The 19,621-nt window shown below is 36.3% G+C and overlaps 1 protein-coding gene and 3 long non-coding RNA genes across 20 annotated transcripts in view; 2 read left to right on the top strand and 2 right to left on the bottom strand.

Annotated features, from left to right (window-relative positions):
• Positions 1-450: 450 nt before the first annotated feature.
• LOC126601324 (uncharacterized) lies at positions 451-5,071 on the bottom strand. Of its 2 annotated transcripts, none has more exons than XR_007615715.1 (3): positions 4,846-5,071; positions 3,127-3,214; positions 451-610 (listed from the first exon to the last, which is right to left on the bottom strand). It is a non-coding gene; the product is annotated as an uncharacterized LOC126601324 (long non-coding RNA). The 2 variants fall into 2 exon arrangements; XR_007615716.1 differs by having other exon boundaries at positions 3,127-3,203.
• LOC126601325 (uncharacterized) lies at positions 3,737-5,650 on the top strand. The gene is made up of 2 exons (XR_007615717.1): positions 3,737-3,965; positions 4,181-5,650. It is a non-coding gene; the product is annotated as an uncharacterized LOC126601325 (long non-coding RNA).
• A 2,682-nt stretch (positions 5,651-8,332) lies between these two features.
• LOC126604185 (uncharacterized) lies at positions 8,333-15,449 on the top strand. Of its 15 annotated transcripts, none has more exons than XR_007616509.1 (18): positions 8,334-8,777; positions 8,900-8,946; positions 9,029-9,107; positions 9,679-9,746; positions 9,875-9,972; positions 10,081-10,130; positions 10,314-10,378; positions 10,967-11,141; positions 11,241-11,414; positions 11,947-11,977; positions 12,060-12,144; positions 12,248-12,398; positions 12,529-12,585; positions 12,748-13,416; positions 13,505-13,624; positions 13,797-13,847; positions 14,203-14,305; positions 15,413-15,449. It is a non-coding gene; the product is annotated as an uncharacterized LOC126604185 (long non-coding RNA). The 15 variants fall into 15 exon arrangements; XR_007616517.1 differs by lacking the exon at positions 15,413-15,449 and having other exon boundaries at positions 12,748-12,806; positions 12,928-13,416; positions 14,203-15,255; XR_007616514.1 differs by lacking the exon at positions 15,413-15,449 and having other exon boundaries at positions 12,748-12,820; positions 12,928-13,416; positions 14,203-15,255.
• A 289-nt stretch (positions 15,450-15,738) lies between these two features.
• LOC126604184 (WAT1-related protein At4g19185-like) overlaps positions 15,739-19,621 on the bottom strand; it is a 5,370-nt gene continuing 1,487 nt past the window's right edge. For both annotated transcript variants that reach the window (XM_050271334.1, XM_050271333.1), the window contains 3 exons: positions 16,818-16,973; positions 16,190-16,341; positions 15,739-16,100 (listed from right to left, as the gene is read on the bottom strand). In XM_050271334.1, coding sequence (XP_050127291.1) covers positions 15,887-16,100; positions 16,190-16,341; positions 16,818-16,973 — 522 coding nt within the window. In that variant the 3' untranslated portion in view covers positions 15,739-15,886. The remainder of the gene's footprint in view (positions 16,101-16,189; positions 16,342-16,817; positions 16,974-19,621) is intronic.

The raw sequence follows: 19,621 nt of genomic DNA, 5'->3' as shown, positions 1-19,621 counted from the left end.
ATGCTTCTAGTTATCCTCTCACAGATTTTGTGTCTTATAAACACTTTTCACCCTCTCATACTTCCTTTTTTAGCACCTTCGTTAGTACTCATGAACCACAAACATTTGAAGAAGCAAATGAACTTGAAATTTGGCGAAGTGCGATGAGGGATGAACTGTAAGTCCTTCATGATAATAGAATCTGGAGTGTAGTTAAAATCAAGGGGGAAGAAAGCAGTGGGCATTCGTTGGGTGTACAAAACAAGTTCAACATAGACGGAAATATTGAAAGACACAAAGCCCGTTTGGTGGCTCGTGGTTTCACTCAGACTTATGGCTTGGATTACAAGGAAACCTTTGCTCCAGTCGCTAAAATGAGCACTGTAAGCAGTGTCGGATTCAGGATTTTAACTTAGGGTGGTCCCAATATAAAAGTTCCAAAAAAAAAAAAAAAAGAAGACGAAAATATCATTGAACAAATAAATGGCAAACTACAAATTTCATTCATAATCTTTGTGCTAAACAAGCTAGAAATACTAAATTTGTCCACGACGGGATCTCATACTTTGAAAACGTGTCATGATAGTTTCATTGTCAATACAAGAAAAAACATCTTTCTCAATATAAACAACTAAGCTATCATTTAACCATTGATCCTCCATTCTGTTGCGAAGTGGACACTTAATGATATTCATGGCAGAAAATGCTCTCTCTACTGAAGCAGTTGCAACAGGTAAAATCAAAGCCAATTCAATAAGTAAATACACATATTGAAATACTCGATGCAACCTTTTTTTGACCATTTTCTTAGCAAGATCACTAATGCTTTGCAACTGAGAAAAGTCACTTTTCGAAAGCATAGAATGAATAAATATTGAGTTGATCTTCAAGTGCCAATAGGTCTTGCTTCGTAAAATCTTGAGGGTACAATTGAGCAAGGCAAAGTAGCTTTTCTTTGTCAAAAGCTGCAAAAGAATCATTTGGACTCAAACTAGCCAAACAAATGAGCAATTCGGTACTTGTTTCATTGAAGCGATCATTTAACTCTGTAAGTTGGTAATCAATGACAACAAAAAAGAGCTCCACTTTGTAACGATGACGGTTGGTCTTTTTGTGGGTATTACGGCTCGACCTCCCATGAGCTACATATGTCTCATCCATGTTAATAACCTCAATATGATGTTGGACACAAAATGACAATACTTTGTCAACCAAAAGGTCAAACCCCTCATCATTCCTCATGTAGAGTAGTTGTTCTTTACATGTGTTGGCTAAAGCCATTGCATTCACAATCTCTTGATCATCCCTTTGTAATGCTTGTGATAAATCATTCATGATTCCCAATATAGATTTCATAAAAAATAAGAGAAACATAAACTAAAAAATTGTATGTTTTTCAATAACTTATTTGCTTCAGCCACATTATCATTGGTATTATCATCAACAATCATTTCAAGCACATTGACCACGAATGAGAACATAGTAATCAAACTAAGCAAAGTACCATAATGTGAATTCCATCTTGTAGCTCCGGCACGTTTGAGACTAGTTTCTTGATTTAAGCTTCGTCCCGTCATAAGAGAATCATTTTCAAGAGCTTTCATAAGTTCTTTTTGTTGCATCTCTCTAAGTGCATCACGACGCTTACATGAAGCTCCAATATTATTTACCACATTATTAGCCAATAGAAAGAATGTGTTAACATCAACATTATTCTTTGCTACGGCAACAAGAGCTAATTGGAGTTGATGAGCAAAGCAATGAACATAGAATGCACAAGGTTGATCATTCAAAATCTTTGTCTTGAGTCCATTGAACTCACCTTTCATATTATTTGCACCATCGTAACTTTACCCTCGTAAATTGGAGAAGCTCAACTCATTGAAATGAAATAAGGAATCAATAGACTCCTTTAATGTGTTTGAAGTGGTGTCGGGAACATGTTGAACTCTTACAAACCTTTCAATGACTTTCCCATTTTTGTCCACATAACGCAAAACCACCGCCATTTGCTCATTTATAGAAACATCACGTGCCTCATCAACCAATAGAGAAAAGAACCTAGCATTCTTCATATCACTTATGATAGTTTTAATGGTTTCAATAGAACATGAATGAACAAGATCTTTTTGAATTGAAGGAGCTATTAGCTTGAGATTTCCCGGAGCTTTATCTAACATAACGGCCTTTATTTTCTCATCATGATCCGCAAGGAATTGCAAGAGCTCCAAATAGTTACCTCTATTGTTTGAAGTGTCACTTTCATCATGACCACGAAATGAAAGACCTTGTCGCAACAAAAACTTAGTGCAATCAATCGACGCATTCAAGCAAATGCGATAAGCCATACGAGCTTCTTTTGACTGTTTGACCAAAACTGTTTCAATGTGTCTTTTGATTCATTAGATTACCAGCAGCTTCAACAACTTTATTGTGAAAGCTACCAACCACCCCCACATGTTTTTCAAAACAGGCTCTTGCATGCTTCTAATTTTGAAAGCCTACCTCAGTAAAGATGTCACTGCCTGATTGTTCAAAGTTGACTTTGAATAGATAGCAATAAAAGCAAAATGCAGCATCTTTAGATATACTATATTCCAACCAATGAAATTCCTTCAACCAATTATCAACGAACCGTCGCTTTTTATTTGAATGTAAAGTGAATGGAAAATCATGATCTTTAGCTCTAAAAGGCTCCATTAATATATATGCTCTTCGGACCTCATCTCGAATATCTGGAGGATAATCCTTCATTGGAATTCTCTTTCCGGGATCTCTCTCAAGTTTATCCAAATCAACTTTTAACTCATTTTGTTGTGGAGTGGAATTACTACCAATTGGATTAGAACTACTTGGAATTGGAGGGGAACTGTTCGGAATAGGATTGGAACTATCCAAGTTTGGAGATGAACTATTTGGAATATGATTGTCCGAACTAATCGATGATGATTTTCGCTTGTAATATCGTTCCATACTTCTAATTTCTACATATATCAATTAATAAAAAAAATCTATATCAATTGATGAAACTAAACAAATATTATATGAACATTATGGCAATGCTAGAGATGCATATAGCAAAAAGGCAGACACAAAGGCAATGCTAGAGAGGTGAACGAAAACATACCTTGCACTTGTGAGAAACACACAGATTGTAGAATATATAGTTTACGCCTTCCAAAGGCTGCAGCTTGATCAACTCTCTATACTCTACGAAATAGTCCCTGCAATTCCACTACCACCTCAAGTTCAGAAAACAAGCATGGAAACAATATGAAAGAAAGCACAGATTTTTACACACCCTTTTAACATCACAAACTAGTTGAACACTCCAATTCACAATACATATAGCCAACACATTTGTATAACACTATATACTATCACATGACATTCTATACTAATAACATAAAGAAACGTGTAAATTTTTTTCTCCATATCCTTTGGCGCAAGATGACACCGAGCCGATGGACCCGTACAAATTGTTCTACTGATATGAGGCCTTATAATAGCTAGAGAGTATAGTATACATCTTTTACATAGACTAATTGCTGAGTTGCACCACATCCCATATTAGTACGTGTACGCATTCTAATAGTTCCTCAAGATAAGCGTCGTTTATATAGCCACGTTACAACTAAACAACACATGGACGCCTTATCTTCCCACCACGCGTACCCACTGCATGCATGTAATTTGCAACAACCTCTTCCCTTTTCTTTAAATACCCTTTACCTACGGCCTCCAAAACCAACCCACCACCACAATCATAATGTGGACGACTCACAGACAAGTCCCCGGCGAGCCAACCAAGACGGGGACAACCCTTCTTGAAACCTCCACTTCCACCATCCAAGCCTTCGGCCCCGTCAACAGAATCCACCAACACCTATGCGCCTTCCACTTCTACTCCCACGACAAGACCCGCCAGGTGGAAACGACCACTACTGCGCCTACCAGAACGAGGAAAATCTGAAAAAGTACAACTGGTAATTGTAATTTCAACTCTTAGTTAATGCACAACACAATTGCTCTTGAGGATTTGTTACTTGACGTGGTTTGTGTTCATCGTTATATTTCATAGTTTAATGCACTATCATAAATGAGGGATATGTGTTTTATTTCTTTCTTGCATATGAGCCTACTTTGTCTTTGCTTATTCATTTCACTAGACATGTAACTGGCTTTTTATTATTTACTGCAGATTGACCACAGGCAAGCGTACAACTATGAAATCATGCTTTCAAAGGTGAAGGTTCCGTTGAACCCGAGGCAAACGCCAAGCTGATCGGCCTTGAGTACGTCATCTCAGAGAACCTCTTCATGACACTCCCGGACGAGGAGAAGCCGCTATGGCACTCGCACAATATAGCCAACACATTACACATCCTTTTCTAGACAATTTTTGCCTAATGAACACTATGCCTGTACATGAACCCTGCCCTTATTCTTTATTATGATCCCAATAAGGCAGTGATAACAAAACTTAAGTATGCTATCAAGTTCAAAATACCAATTAACATACTGAAACTCCAGCCGAAAACAACGAAATCATCCTATAAACTCTTTCAATTTGAAACTTTAAGAATGTGATTAAATAATTTGCATTTCATAGTTTTCATCCAATACCCATTTCACAAAAGCAACCAAAATTACAAATTTCTAGAGAGAGAGACAACTAACAGATAATAATAAGGCAGTTAGAAATATAATAAGGCAATCTTTCTGACTGTAAATGGTGGAGTAAAATTATTTAAATATCTAACACCACAAACACAAATAATTTAATATCAGATTCAGATAGTGGATGGCAAAATCATTTAATGGACAGAGTTAAAGAGATCAGAGTAGTACTAGTAGAGTACAAACCTGAAGGAACGAGAGTGAGAAGAGAGTGAAGTTCTGATTGTTGTGCAGTGCAAGCAATCAGATTCAGATTCAGAAACTAGAGTGCAGTGTAGAAGAAAGTTGATTGATGTCGACGCCGTAAGGAACGAGAGCGGACCTTGTTGTGTGAAAGATTTGGTAACGAGAACGAAGAGAGTTGAACGATTTGGTAAAGTGGAGTTCTGATTGCTGTGTGAAGGAGCCGAGTTTGAGGGTTCTCACGTGAGTGAGCAGTGGGGTTTTAATTTTTTTTAATGATTTGGCTCAAAACGACGTTTTTTTGGCCAAGTCATTTTAAAAAAAAATTTGGCTTTCTTCTTCCTCATTCTAAAATGCACAATGACCAGAGCTGCCATAGCTGCTGTTTTTCTCCATCATTGCCCAGACTTGAGTGGTTCTTGAAGATCATCACAGCCATTTTTTCGAGCTTCGGGTGGTCCTGGGACTATCCTGGTCCCTTAATAGATCCGCCCCTGACTGTAAGGGTTATATTATCGATTGTTGTGAATCAATCTGGGCCTCTCTATCAAATGGATGTGAATAACGCCTTTTTACTTGGTGAATTAGAGGAGGAAGTGTACATGAAACTACCACCAGGTCACCCTCAATCTTGTAATCTTGACATGGTCTGTAAACTGCACAAATCTATTTAGGGATTGAAACAATCTCTACATGCATGGTGTGCAAAGCTGAGCTCGGCTCTTGAATAGTTTAGTTTCTAAAGAAGCAATGTTGACTCATCCCTTTTTGTTTGTGTTCGTTCAGTTGGATAGTTAATTTGTTTTAATCTATGTTGATGATCTCATAGTGACATATGACAACATTGAAGAAGTTCACTTTCTCAAGCTTGCTCTTCGAAGCAAATTTGCACTTAAGGACTTGGGAAATCTTAAATATTTCCTCGATATTGAGCTTGCCACATCACAAAATGACCTATTTCTTAATCAGTGGAAATACACCCTTAATCTCTTGAAGAAATCTGACTTAAAGGATTGCAAACCTGAACACACTCCTCTGGATAGTAAGTTACAACTCAATGATCACGGTGAAGCTTTTTCCAATGTCACTGAGTATCAAAGGTTGGTAAGCAGACTTATTTATCTCACAATCATGCATCCTAATATCTCATATGATGTGAGTATCGTGAGCCAATTTATGCATGTTCCTACATCATTTCATATGCAAATTGTGAAGAGAATTCTTCGTTATCTCAAAGAGACTGTTGGTAGAGGACTTTTAATGCAAAAGAATGACAACATTGCCATCATAGGTTACATATATGTTGATTGGGTGGGGAATTCCCTTGATCACAAGTTAACTACAGCTTTTTGTACCTTTGTAGGTGGGAATTTGGTAACATTGCGAAGCAAAAAACAAAGTGTTGTAGCTCGATCTAGCACAGAGGCTGAGTATCAAGCTATGGCTTCCATTGCCTGTGAACTTATTTGGCTAAAAAGCATTCTGTTTGATCTAGGGTTTCCCAACAATGAACCTATGTCTATGTTCTGTGACAATCAGGCTGCCATGTATATTGCTTCCAATCCTATCTTCCACGAGTGAACAAAGCATATTGAAGTGGATTGCAATTATGTTCAAGCACAAGTCCAATCCAAAATCATAAACACTCATTACACTTGCAGCCATGATCAACTGGCTGATGTTTTTACCAAGTCTCTCCCTACCGTTCAGTTTCTGCGCATTCTGTCCAAGCTTGGCTCAAGGAATCCCATCTAGCTTGAGGGGAAGTGTTGAAAGATTGATAGATTAGAGGCTATCGGGAATCCCATTGACACAAGTCTAATCCTCTAGTCAACTAGGGTTCAAAGTTTTACTCAAAGTGCAATACAAAGCTAGAGTTTAGTCTTTTGTTCAATCTGCTTACTTGTGTTGTAATTAACCTTAAATTAAGGAATATGTTCTCCTTGTTATTGTAAATAGATTAGGAGTGATTTAAGGAGTGATTATCGGGTTGAGTGTTGTTCTTCCTAATCCTTCATTCTATATATGTTTTCTGTTGTAACTGGTTCCATTATGAAATATACACATAAAAAATTCAATGGTATGCTACTTCAATTTTGTTTCTTCTTCATTGGATCTCTTTTTAGGTCGAAGCGAGGGAAATTGAGGGAAAATGGAAAACTCTCCCTTTTCTTTTGTTTTCAAAAAATGAGCTGGAATCCCTAAATTTTACGAATGTTAATTGGAAAGTATCACACCTAAACCCTAAGATCGTGCGGCCAAAGTTCTTTTTTCGTTATTCCTCTATCACTTCATCTTCATTCCCTTTCTTTTGCAACAATCACAGTTATCTTCCCGAAAGTGCCACATAGGCCGCCCCCATCGCCGACTAATTGAAAGGGTGGTGTGGGTGGGGAAGTTTTTTTTTTTTTTTTGAGTACATCGATATTTTTACACTAAGGGGAGGGTGTAGTTTGGCTAAACCACACAATGGGCAAATTAATTTGGTGTCAAATTCGCCATCCACGAGATTCGAACCTAATACCTCTCACTTCAAAGTGAAGAGGAATACCACCAGACCTTAGTACTGAGTGGCGTGGGTGGGGAAGTTGAAAAGCTTAAAGGGTTGAGTTTATTTATTTAATTATGTTTAATTAGTTTTAAAAATTAAAAAAGATATATTAATTAACAAGTTTACTAGGGTTAGAAAATGATACACATGGTAGCTAATAAAGTGTATGGTAAACATACACTAAAGTTAATATGGCCCATAAATATGTACAGATATGCAGTAGATATTACTATTTGTAGGTATGGTAATAGTAGGAGATATTTTTTAGTGTGACCGGTACTCGGAATGATACACCACATGTCATTATACATATAGTAGAATATGTGTGTTAAAAAAGTTAATAACTTAAGAAATAAAATTATCCATCCCTTCTATAAAAATACGTGATGTGCCACCTGTGTTCCCATCACAATAAAAAATTTCTCTAATAAAAGGTCGTAGTTATCAGTGGGATTTTATCTGATAATTGGAAGGAATGATTGGGAGACTTGAAAATCAACCCACTCTAATCCAAACAAATTCGCATTACTATTATTATCGGCCAATCATAACTTCATAAGCATGAGATGAGAGCACGCCCACAGTATCTATTATCCACCATCCACCGTCCGCCAGCACACAATTGAATCCACCATCCACCATCCACCATCCACCATCCACCAACTATATTACTTTAGTCTAAAGAAAGCATTGCAATTGGCACTGTTCTTTACTGTTCATTATACCTGATTTCAGTTTATTTACAAGATAGCCACTGATGCTTTTATGTGTAGAAATGAATAGTGTTTACATAATTACGTTTTTGCCCATCACAGATTATAATCGAATGGTGGGCATGGTTTATTATGAAGGGTAGTTTTGTCCTCTCCGATTTGGGTGAGATGGGGGGTGTCGGCGGGCAGCTATCATTTGCTCCCGTTCGATTAGGGTTTCGGGGAGGGCCTGCGAGAGAGAGGGGGGGAGAGAGAGAGATAGAGGCACATAGACGGGGAGAGAGAGAGAGAGAGAGAGAGAGAGAGAGAGAGGGGAGGGGTAGGGGTGCACAGAGAGACGGCGAGGTAGGGAGGGAGGATGAGGTAGGGTTGCTTTCGGAATTTTTGTTCCAGCTGGAAGTCATTTCCACAATCATTTATGAGGGATGGATTGCAGAGAGAGAAAGAGAGGGATGAGTCAGAATCTTGAACAGGGGCATGTAAGGCCCATTCGTGCAAGATTTCATCATCCTTTCTTCAGCTCTTCTCTTCTCTCCCGACTTTCTCTCCTCACGACTCACTTCGTCTCTCCTGACTCTCTCTTCGCGACTCGCAATGGCTTGTCCAATGAATATCCGATCAAATCTGGGGAAACTAGGGGCGATGTAGCTCCAAATCATCACCAATCGAAGGTAATTTGAGAACCGTTTAAGATTAATCCTCAAATTTTGAATTTTTGTTTTATCTCCCGACAACCTCTCTCTTCGCGACTGACTACGGCTTTTCCAATGAATTTCCGGTCGAATTTGGGCAGGATGTGGCCTCCAAATCACCACCAATCGAAGGTCAATTGAGAATCGTGTAAGATTAAATTTGTGATTTGATTTTGTTGGTTTTTTTTTTTAACATTTAATTTGATTTGTGATATTTCATAATTATCCAGATAAAATTTTGATCCGATTAAGTTTTTTGATTGTGGTGATCGAAACTGGGAATCGGAAAGAAACCCCACACCCCAACAGGTATGTTCTCTGATCGTATACCCTACCCTCAACGTATGTGTGTATGTGTTAAATATTAATTCTTTCTCTCATGGATTGAATTTGACCCCCTCCACCTATTCATATTTTTTCATTGAAATTCCGTCATTATGTAATTGCTCCTTTTGGGTTTTCTGTCAAAGAAAATTTTGGAACATTATCTTGAGTGACCTGAAGTTGAAAGAATATAGGTTTGGGTTTTCCTAGAGCTCAGTTTTTATTTTTTTTATTTTTAAATTTAATTCAAAAAGTAATATTTTGGTGCGAAATTGAGTCTTTAGCCATGGAACTCGGTAATTCCTTTTTAAGATGTTGTAGGGAAAACTAAGAAGAGATTGATAGAGTTTAGAGCTGGGTGGGATTTATCAAATTTTCCTTTTTCTGATGTTCACCTGTATGTTATATTGATAGCAAGAAAAAGTCGAATTATACGATTGTAATTGGTATAGTGGGAATTGGCTTCTCTGTTTCGCTTTACATTGACGAATTTATTTTTTTCTGGGGGTGGTGTTCCGTTTGTCCTTTCTGAACGATTCTCATCAATTTTTTGCAGTTTTCTGTACAGGTTTAGTTAAAGATGGGTAAATCAAGAGTTGTTGCTCCCATAAAAGCTGTTTCGAAGTGAGCTTCCATTTTCATTTTCTGTTTTGTTGTGAAATTTTATTTTTTCTATTTTTGCTATTGGTCGGAGATCTTGATATGATCCGTCGATTTTGAATTTGTGTTTAATTTTTTGTGTTATTTTTTAGGGCATATGTGATCACTTCTATTCTGTAACAATAATGGAAGCGGAAGCAAGAGCTGAATTTGTCTGCCAAGTGCAATCGCCCGCAAAAGCAAGTTCAAGGTTAAATCTTAGCTCTCTTCGTGCACGGTTTACCCGGAAAGTAACTATTTATATATATTCTGCTCTTTTAACTTATCAAGTTATGTGGACGAAATTGTCTTTTTGCAGCTATATACTTTGATTAGGAAGAGATTGGTGGGTTGAGCCTTTGCCTGCAGGTAGCAAGACTTTTCATCTATTTATTTTGCTGATTTATTTTTTGGGATTTGAGTTTTTATCTCCTGATTATTTTTATTTTTTGCAGAGGTATTACTTTTCCTTTGACTGAAAATTTTAGGGTTTTTAAAGTATAATGTTATCAAATTCTATTTTTCTAATTTTCTGATTTTGGGCTTTTGCAGGGAGTGGTAATATACTGAATTTTTGGGATTTTTGATCTTTGCATGATTTTTGGTCTTTGAAAGGGGTATGTGATGTTTTTAACGTTTTGGTTCTCATCTGTTCCGTTCTTTGATTTCTATTGTCTGCCTCCTTCTAGGTTGCTTCGTGATTTTCATTTTCCATTGTTGGCTTATGGAATTTGTAAAAATGGTTGTAGTTTTGTGACCCAATCGCAGTAAGAGTATGCCGAAACACAGATTAGCATGCAGTGAACATACATTGAATTTGAACAAAATTTAATATATAAGTGAAGGCATATGCAGTGAACAAACATTGAATTTAAAATTGATAGGGTAGTTAAGCTTCTTCCTTAGTTATTCTTTGTCACTCACTTTTGGAATTTAATTCATTGATTTCAACGTCACTCATGTACTCTGTCTTACTCTATTCACTCATTTTTAGTATGCACCATTGAATTTTTTTTGTCATATATTATTCACTCATTTTACTCTATTCACTCATCTACTACACTAATGTTGAGATTTGGGTATCATTTGTTTTCTCATATGTCCTGTTTTTAAGGGAAATCTAATATATAAATGGATCCAAAAACTCCTGATGTAGCACATTGAATTTGTTCAAATATTGATTGTTTTCCCTCTATTCACTTCAGTTGTCGTCTTCATTTTCGTTATTTTTTCAATGGAAAAGCTGGACGATCTATGGAGCACATGTTGTTGAGCCTTTTGCCACTGCTGGTCTGGTCCAATTCGAAGGAGTCGGTGGAGGCCCTTTGGAGGAGCTGAAAAATCCGTCTCCAGCTCCATAACAAATCGGACATCGGCCCGGTACACTACTCTTCCTGCTTTCATTTTCAAATTTTTTGGAATTTTGCGCTGAATTTCATTTGGGTAATTTGTGAAATTTTGTTTTTTTTCTTTTGTTAGGCAGCTTTTGGTGTGCCTGTGAATGTTGATTCGGCAATGCGTTTACAATAACGTCAAGAGGGAAGAGATTCAAAAGATGTTCCCAGTGTAGCTGTTTCAGAGTTGAAGAGGCTGTTGATGCTTTTGCTGCAGAAGTTTCAGCGAGAATGACGGCGAGATGCACTCAAGGATCAGGTTAGGGATCTGCGTTGTTTGACATTTCCGTGTAAACACTTTTGAGCATGAAATATATCTCAAATTTGGGGTGTCGGGTTTGGGATGCTAAAGCTGAAAGTTCTTTTGGCTCATACATTAAAGCGGCATGTGCTTTTGGCTCATTTCTGTACAAAAATTGAATCTTTGAATCTGCTTATTTATGTTTTGAAATGAGTGTTTGTTCTTACTACTCGAAGTGTTTCATGTGGAGATTAAACTTTGAATCTGCTTATTCATGTTTTGGGAATGTTAATCTTTTTAATTTTTTCTTTCCAGGGCGAAAATAATTAACAAAATGAATTGTGACTATAAAGTTAATTGAAGCTCTGAAAAATTTAGTGGTGGAAAAGGATGATAGATTACTATTGTTTTTTTTTCCTTCCTATACAAAAACTACCTTTGATTTTCTTGATTGTGCGTTTATTTAATATGTGCTATTATAATCGTTCCCAATATAATGGGATTAAATTGGGACTAAATGTATCATGATGCTCTTTCCTTTTCTTCTCAGTGTAAGCATATACCAAAACAACAAGGCTATGGTGAGGGGAATAATTGTTTTTGGGTTTCGTGATTTTATGGTTTCTCTGTATCATCACATAATAATTGTGTTTTCTTCAGCAGAAAAGGTACGCCCTTTTGTTTCGTTCGACTTGAGGATTTGCACAGGATTTTGAGTTCAGGGTTTCGTATTGCATTATTAATTTTGGTATGTAAATTCTCATCTAATTGGATATTATTTTTTTGCATCATAGGTAAAATCGTTGTAGTTCTGAATTTCTTTTCTTCGATTGATTTTGGCGTGTTTGCAGCACTCAGTGTCAGGTTTTGAGATCAACGGATCAGCTCACTGCTGTGGTCGATGTTGGGGAAGGTGATGCGATGTTAGAAGTTGGGCTGGGAACAGGTTCTTTGACCAATGTTCTTATTAATGCTGGTGCATTTGTGCTCGCAATCAAAAAGGTTATTTGAATGTCTGTGTTTCTGTGTTTCTTCTTTGAATGCAATTACAATTCTGAGTTTGTATTTGTTGCAAATTCGAGGAATTAAGTTGGTATTGCACTGATTATGTGTAATGTTGTATGGGCTTTAGGATCCATACATGGCTACTCATGTGAGTGAGAGATTTGCGGAGACTGACCGGCTCAAGGTAAAGCCATATTTTTGTCATATCTCAATATGTCTTATGCTACTAAGAAATCAGCTCTTCCCTGGCATTCTGGACAATTGGAAATTAAGTTTTATGCTTTTATGTTTTTATTGCCAATGCCATTGTGATCACTTTAGCAAGTTTTGTCACTTAAATATGTAGGTTTTGAAAGAGGACTTTGTCAAATGTCGCATTCACTCACGTGTTGTCGTTGTTGGCATGTACAGAGCCATCGGTCTCACCCCCATGACCTTCCGCGATTCAATTTTTCCTTTCTTTAATTAATTTTTAAATTTTAAATGTTTTTGCTGATGGTTTGTTTGTTGAAATGGATGAAATCAGGTGTTGGATTAAACTGTACCTTCCACAACACAAGAAAAAAAGAAAGATTGATCCATGGCGACTGCAATTTGTGGGAGAATCCCTCTCTCCCCCAACCATGTCTTCAACACCAAACCAGATTCTCTCCATTTTTCTCAATTCTTTCCATTTTTCTCAATTCTATCCCTCTTTGCAGATTTTGGGTTTCCCTAAAAAATCTTTGATTTCTTCATCAATTGTAAGATTAGGAGCAGATTTTCTTAGCTCCTTTAATTCAAAGCTTGGATATTTTTTAAATTTTAGGAATTTTATTATCTTTTTATCGAACTTTATGAAATTTAATGTATAATTGGCCTAGAAAATTGATTCTCTCTAATGGGTTTTTTTTATTTTTTATTTTTTATTTTTTTGTAAAATGGAAGTGATCCGTACTTATTTTACAGAACATGAACTGCCAAGGGTCAACACTTGAGAAGGTGATTTGGGTGGAGGTCGTAAAGATGGGCATTTGTAAGTCTCATCAATCTTCAATTTTTATTTTCTTGCTTTTATTTTAGTTTCTTATTACTAATTTTAATTTTGGGTGTATTTTTGACAGTGGTTGTCAAAACGATGTTGTTTATGTTGTTTTGACAGGTTCGATCATGTATATAAGCATTTGATAGTGAATACATGCAGAATGCTTCACAATTGAAAAGAAGTAGAATGGTATATTCACGTAGTTGTCGAGATTTTTGTTGATCGCCTTTTGTTGTGATGCCAATTTACGGTTCTTATCATGTAAATTGGTTGACTAAAATGTTATTTTTTGTAAACCGATTTAGTTGTTGCTATTGTGTTCTTAAGCATGACGTCTGACTGCCAGTGACATATTCTATTGTTTTCTACAGCTACCAGTGCCTAAACCTCCAACAAAATGGAAACTTTTGCCAAAACAAAAGGTAGGAGCTGAACAATACCTTTCTTATTTTTCTTTTTTCTTTCTTCTTCCCCCCTTGAAGGCTTTGTTTTGGTTTCTCATATGTGGCCATTTGGGGATTGAGAAATGTAGTTGGATTTAAGAATTTTTGAAATTGGAACATCTTTAGGAAAATGACACAATTTAGGATTGGACCTGTCAATCCCTGTCAAGTAGTTAAAAGAAAAGTCATTGGTATCCACGGACAGGATTTCTATCAGTTTGAATTTTGTTACAATAAATTCCCTTGAGCATAATGTGTTCGACATTTCTGTTATTTATGGTGTTCTGTGTACTGATTAATGTTTTGTATCTGTTACCTTCCAATTGAAAATTAGGTCTCACAAGGAGAAGCGTTCCTCATATTCCCCTACTGAGAAATGTGTTCGGTGTGGTGGATGCTACAAAATAGAAAAATGTTGGCTTAAGCTTGGAGTCCAGGTAAATATGTGTTATCCCAAACGATGGAATTGCTTCATGGGTTTTTATATTTTCCGGAACAGATTTCCTGAAAATGTTTTTGTTCACCTAGGGGTTCAAGAATAGTCAACAAGAACTTTAATCTTTAGACATTCTCATTGTTGCAGTCTCTAATGATTTAGTTAATCCTATTAGCCTATTGTTATATCAATTAAAAGAGTGTTTTAGCCTATTGTTAGTGCTTTGAGTTATATACTTTCTCATCGTTATATCAATTTACCTCATTGTCATTCTGTGTAATTCATGTTTCTGGGTGTAAAATTGTTAATGCAATTTCACTTTTGCATCTAATTAGTGGGCCAAAAAGAAAATTTTGAACATTTAAAATCCTAATCATCTCCATTTCACCCAATGCATACATACATATGACATAAGGTTTTACATTAATGTCAAATTATGTAGCAGTAGCCAAATATAAACTTTTGAAATAACATTGCTTAAAAGAGCGGTTTTAATCTGAACTCAATTCTTTTCGGGGACATATTGTACGTTAATTCACATTCTGGGATGTAATATAGTTGGCGTGTTGGGGCTGATCGTGGAGATTTTGTTTACATTGTAATTGTTGTTGTAAAGAGTCTCTATATGCTGCTTAACGACTGGTATCGACTGATTCATGATCTGATTACTTGAGAAGGTCCATTTCTTGAAATAGCTTGCATCCTTATTGCTGGTTTGACAATCATTATGTGGTTAATTGTGGTTGTTTCAAGTATCGTGTTGGCAATTTTCATGAACATTTTAATTGGATTGTATGCATCAGTTGTTGTATATTAGGTTTGCTTACAACAGACTATAATCATTGTAATCTCCTTGGCCTTTGAGGACACATTATATGCGTGAACTACATGGAAACAGAACTTTTTTGGAAACCATCTCTTTCTAATCAAAGACGTTAAGTTTCTTTTCTCTCATTTTACAATGTGTTTATTGCCACCTTAAATGTATATAAAAGCAAAATTGCTTATCTTATCGATCTTATTCACTCATGTATCCCTGTCTGTTCATAATTGCATTGAATTTATTCAACTTAAATGTATTTTATTCATCCGATTACGCTTGAAACAGCTGGTTCCCGCAGCAACGCGCGGGTGTAATTTCTAGTAGTATCTATTCCTCGGCTCCTCTTTCGGTCTTTCCCTATTCATAAAAATACGTCATAAATAATTAATCCAAAAGCTTAAAATACGGGACAACTTAGTTAATCAAAACCAACATAAAACTCATTTTCTTGTTTGGTTTATTAAGTGGTCAAATATTTTAAGTCTCTGAATCTAGATTAATATAATATTATGGCTATGGTCCTCATAGAGGGATTTGTATCTCATCAGGGTCCAAATTGTGGGGATCATAGGATCCTCATATCTTAATCATTCATCGTGCATCATGCGGTCATAAATCATTTGATTTTTTATATATTTAAAATGAGGATCCTCTTCCCACGACAAAGGAAAATCAATTTCAGACAAATTAAACAAGGATGGATATTTTGAGCAATTCTCCTCAACTGGTTTACTCTCCAAATTCCCATCACATGTTTTCTTAATCTGCCGATTTTGGTACTGAACTGGAAGGCCCTGAGAAAATCAGTCCTCTCTCGTATGGTATCTTGTTAATAGTTGCATCTTTCTGGATGAGAGGTTCCGACCCCCGAGCAACGTGAGGTATAACGACTTCCAAAGCTGCTTGTCTTTCTTTCAAAGACGCCCAAGTTACCACATACAGACCAGCAATAATTAGTATTCCACCTAAGACACTGTTTTCATAAAAAGGAGACCAAATAAGCATCACTCCAACAAAACGCCAGCTTGGCCACAATTAATCAAGTACTGGATGTGAGCGAACCTTCCCAAATAAACTGGGCTTCCAAGGAAAATTCTTGACAAAAAAGCCGAAGCTGCAGGTTGAAGTGGATTATAAAGAGCAACCAAAGCAGGCCCGAAAATCTTATTGCTCCACGTCAGCAATCCATAATTTAGGGCAGATGCAACAGTTCCCTGAAAACCAATGAGTTATTTTAACCACTTCTAACAATTGAACCAACTTTGAACTGGCCATATAAAATGTGCCCATCTTCATATTTATTCACATTAGATATATTAGAAAAATCATATCACAGAGGAGAAAACTGAAAAGAAATGTTAAAAGCATTATTATCGACTGTCAGATATAAAATTTGCAGTAAAGTTACTTGACATATAACTTGTACGCAGAGAACAAGATGATCTTTATCATCAAGATGACATGATGGTCTTTCTAGAATTTTATGAGAAGCACTCTCTTATCTGTTGAATATGCCGCACAGGGTTTTCATCAAAATATATGGTTTCTAATCTTTTAAATAACTAGTACATCAAGTATGAAACCACGTCAGTCAACCTTCTTCTTTGTAGACAGAACGAATTAAGAGAGCTGATGAAATTTTGTAGATAACAAAAGATTGGGCTACATATATCACTAATTTGTAACTTACAGCGTAAATAACAGCAAAAAACTCAGAGTGTGTCAAGCTCCAGTCTGTTGACTCGTTTGTCATAAATAATGCAGTAACCACCATCAATAGTGCACCGAAGAAGTATGAATATGCTGTAACTGACAGGTTGGCAGGATATCTTTTCAAAAGTGGAGCCTGAAAGTTATGAAATGTTAGGTATAAAGGTATCAGAAATTGAAACGCATGATATGATAACTATATATATGTGGGTATCCTAGCGGTTGAGTAAAAATTTATGCACCAATGAAAGGTCAGTCTACCACCCTCTCCATATGAATTGTCATGTCAATGGACAATGTTTAACCAGAGCAAATCATAGGAAGCAAATTTAGTTTCGAAACCACAGTGAATTTTACCCTTCAAACAATGTAAGAATTTTACCCTTCAAAAGAATGAAAGCATACACAAGTTACACAACCATTTTCAACAAAGATGAATTGAAGGTCAAACTCCTCTCAGTACAATAGTTAGAATGCACCTACTTTGAGCAATGGCTAATTCTAACGATGGCTTAAGGAATTGGGGGGAACATCTAGGACAAGCAAAATAGGGCATAACACGAAGGAGCCACCGAATTCCAACAAATAATCAGCAAATTAGGCATGTAAAGGAAGCAAGGACTTAATACACAGTAAAATCTGATGCTTTCTATCTAGAGGAGTGATCTCTAGGATTGCAGAGCTAGTAGTCAATGTAACCCTGATCCTACCTAGCAACGAACTTTGATTTAACCTTTCCCTTAATTTAAAAACCCTAACTTCACAAACTCCCAATAATTTGCAACCCTGATCCTAATTTCCCCAAATATGATAAGATATAAGCATGTCTAAGCACACTACATATGCACACATAAACTGGAATAAGTTTATCTTGGGTAGCCCTCCTACCTTCTTCATTTCTATTTCAAAAATATCAAGTAAGATGGTGAAGGTTAGAAAAGTAGATGTGGGATTTCCTTTGAGAAAGGAGCGATAGGGGAAGCAGGAGAGATGTTGAATAGAGATCAAAAGATAGATTTGAGCTAGCTATTGGAAATTAATTGAAACGAAAAGGCCTTGTCAGGAAAGTAGTTGTGGACAGACGAAAGTTTGCTATTGCAAAGTTTGCAAAGTCATTAAAAAAGAAGGCCTCGTTAGGAAAATGGTTATGGAGTTACCCTCAAGAGCTGGACTTATGGTGGCGCTCTTATCATTTGAAGTAGTACAGAGTGACGGGTAATGTTTTGCAGGTGCAAACTGAAATCTTACTGTCATAAGGAAAAGCACACCATGCAACAATTCACAAGGAATTCTCTGCATGAGAGTTACGTGGTTTAACAAACTTTTGCCTATGTCCCTAAGAAATATAATTGGTACAAGACATGTTGTACCACTAAAGTCCACTAATGTCCAAATATAATTCTACAATTTCTTGCTTAGTTGCGGTATGCTTCAAGAAAGTATTTATGCTTCATTCTCTTCTCATTGTTATGTTTTGCATAAGGAGGCTACTACTTTTATTTGGAGGAAAAGGCTACTACTTTTATTTGGAGGAAAGTGTTAAAATCGCATTCAAAGTAAAGTAGGTTTGTCTGAGAAACAGTTTCTCTTGAAGGGTGGAGTTTAGGGAGTTGTTGCTAAGAAGCTACTACTCTTTGGCGATGTGCAGTTTTGGCTTCTTTGGACTGTCTTTTTGCTAAGATAATTTTCGGTATTCTTCAGGTTAGTTTTCATGGAATTCTTGTCCATCGTTTCTTTTTAGTTTTCATGGAATTCTTGTCCACCATTTCTTCCTTTTTTTTATTATATTAAATTTCTTATTTTCTATCGACAGACAGGTAGAAGAAGAATAAAATGGGAGAAGGAGACATAAGAATGACAAATGGAGAATGAAAAAGTTATATACACAACTCTCACTTAAGGATGGGCAATGGTTATGCGGGTGGGTAACCGCGGTTAATTTACCCATAACCGTTTATGCTCATACCCGCATAACCGTTTACCCGTTGGGTAATTGCCTAAACGGTTATACCCATACCCATAACCGTTTATAAACGGTTAACCATACCCATAACCGCATACCCATTTAACCGTAACCGTTTAATACCCGTTTACCCATTTATCCTTTTTAATCCGTTTATCTTTTTTTTTACCATTACCCTTTTTTCACCCGTCTATATGTTTTTTAACAACTTGAAAATTAAAAAAAAATTGTCATAATTTTTTTTTTGACAATTAAACACCGTTATAGGTACTACATTCATCATACATTTCCATATTTTAATTTTTTAAGTCCTTATACCATTCCAATAATTGAAATAATAGTTTACGGACGATATTTTTAATTGTTACCAATGAGGGTAAATATAATATTTGCTAAGTATTATTAGGTTACAAAAATTGTTTAGAAGACATTTTTGTCAAAGCATTTATGTCAATTTCATGGTTACCCGCAAGAAATTTAAATTAATTTGGCCAATTGCTTGATGATGAGAATCATCATTCCTGTAGTAGTGTTATTGAGAGAAGGACCGATGAATTCCTTGCTAATTTATTGGGTGCTAAGTATTATTGGATCGAGAACATGGTTTGTGTTAGTTTTACATATATAAAATAAATGGGTAAACGGTTACCCGTTTATAACCGTGGTTAATACCCATAACCGGCCATTTAAATTTCGCGGGTAAACGGTTATACCTATAACCGTTTATTTATTTAAATGGTTACCCATAACCGTAACCGTTTAATTTAAATGGATGGGTAATCGCGGTTACCCATAACCAATGGGTATTTGCCCATCCCTCT

Source organism: Malus sylvestris, chromosome 15 (genome assembly GCF_916048215.2).
Source record: "Malus sylvestris chromosome 15, drMalSylv7.2, whole genome shotgun sequence".
NCBI lineage: Eukaryota > Viridiplantae > Streptophyta > Magnoliopsida > Rosales > Rosaceae > Malus > Malus sylvestris.
This window is presented reverse-complemented; position numbering and strand designations above follow the sequence as displayed.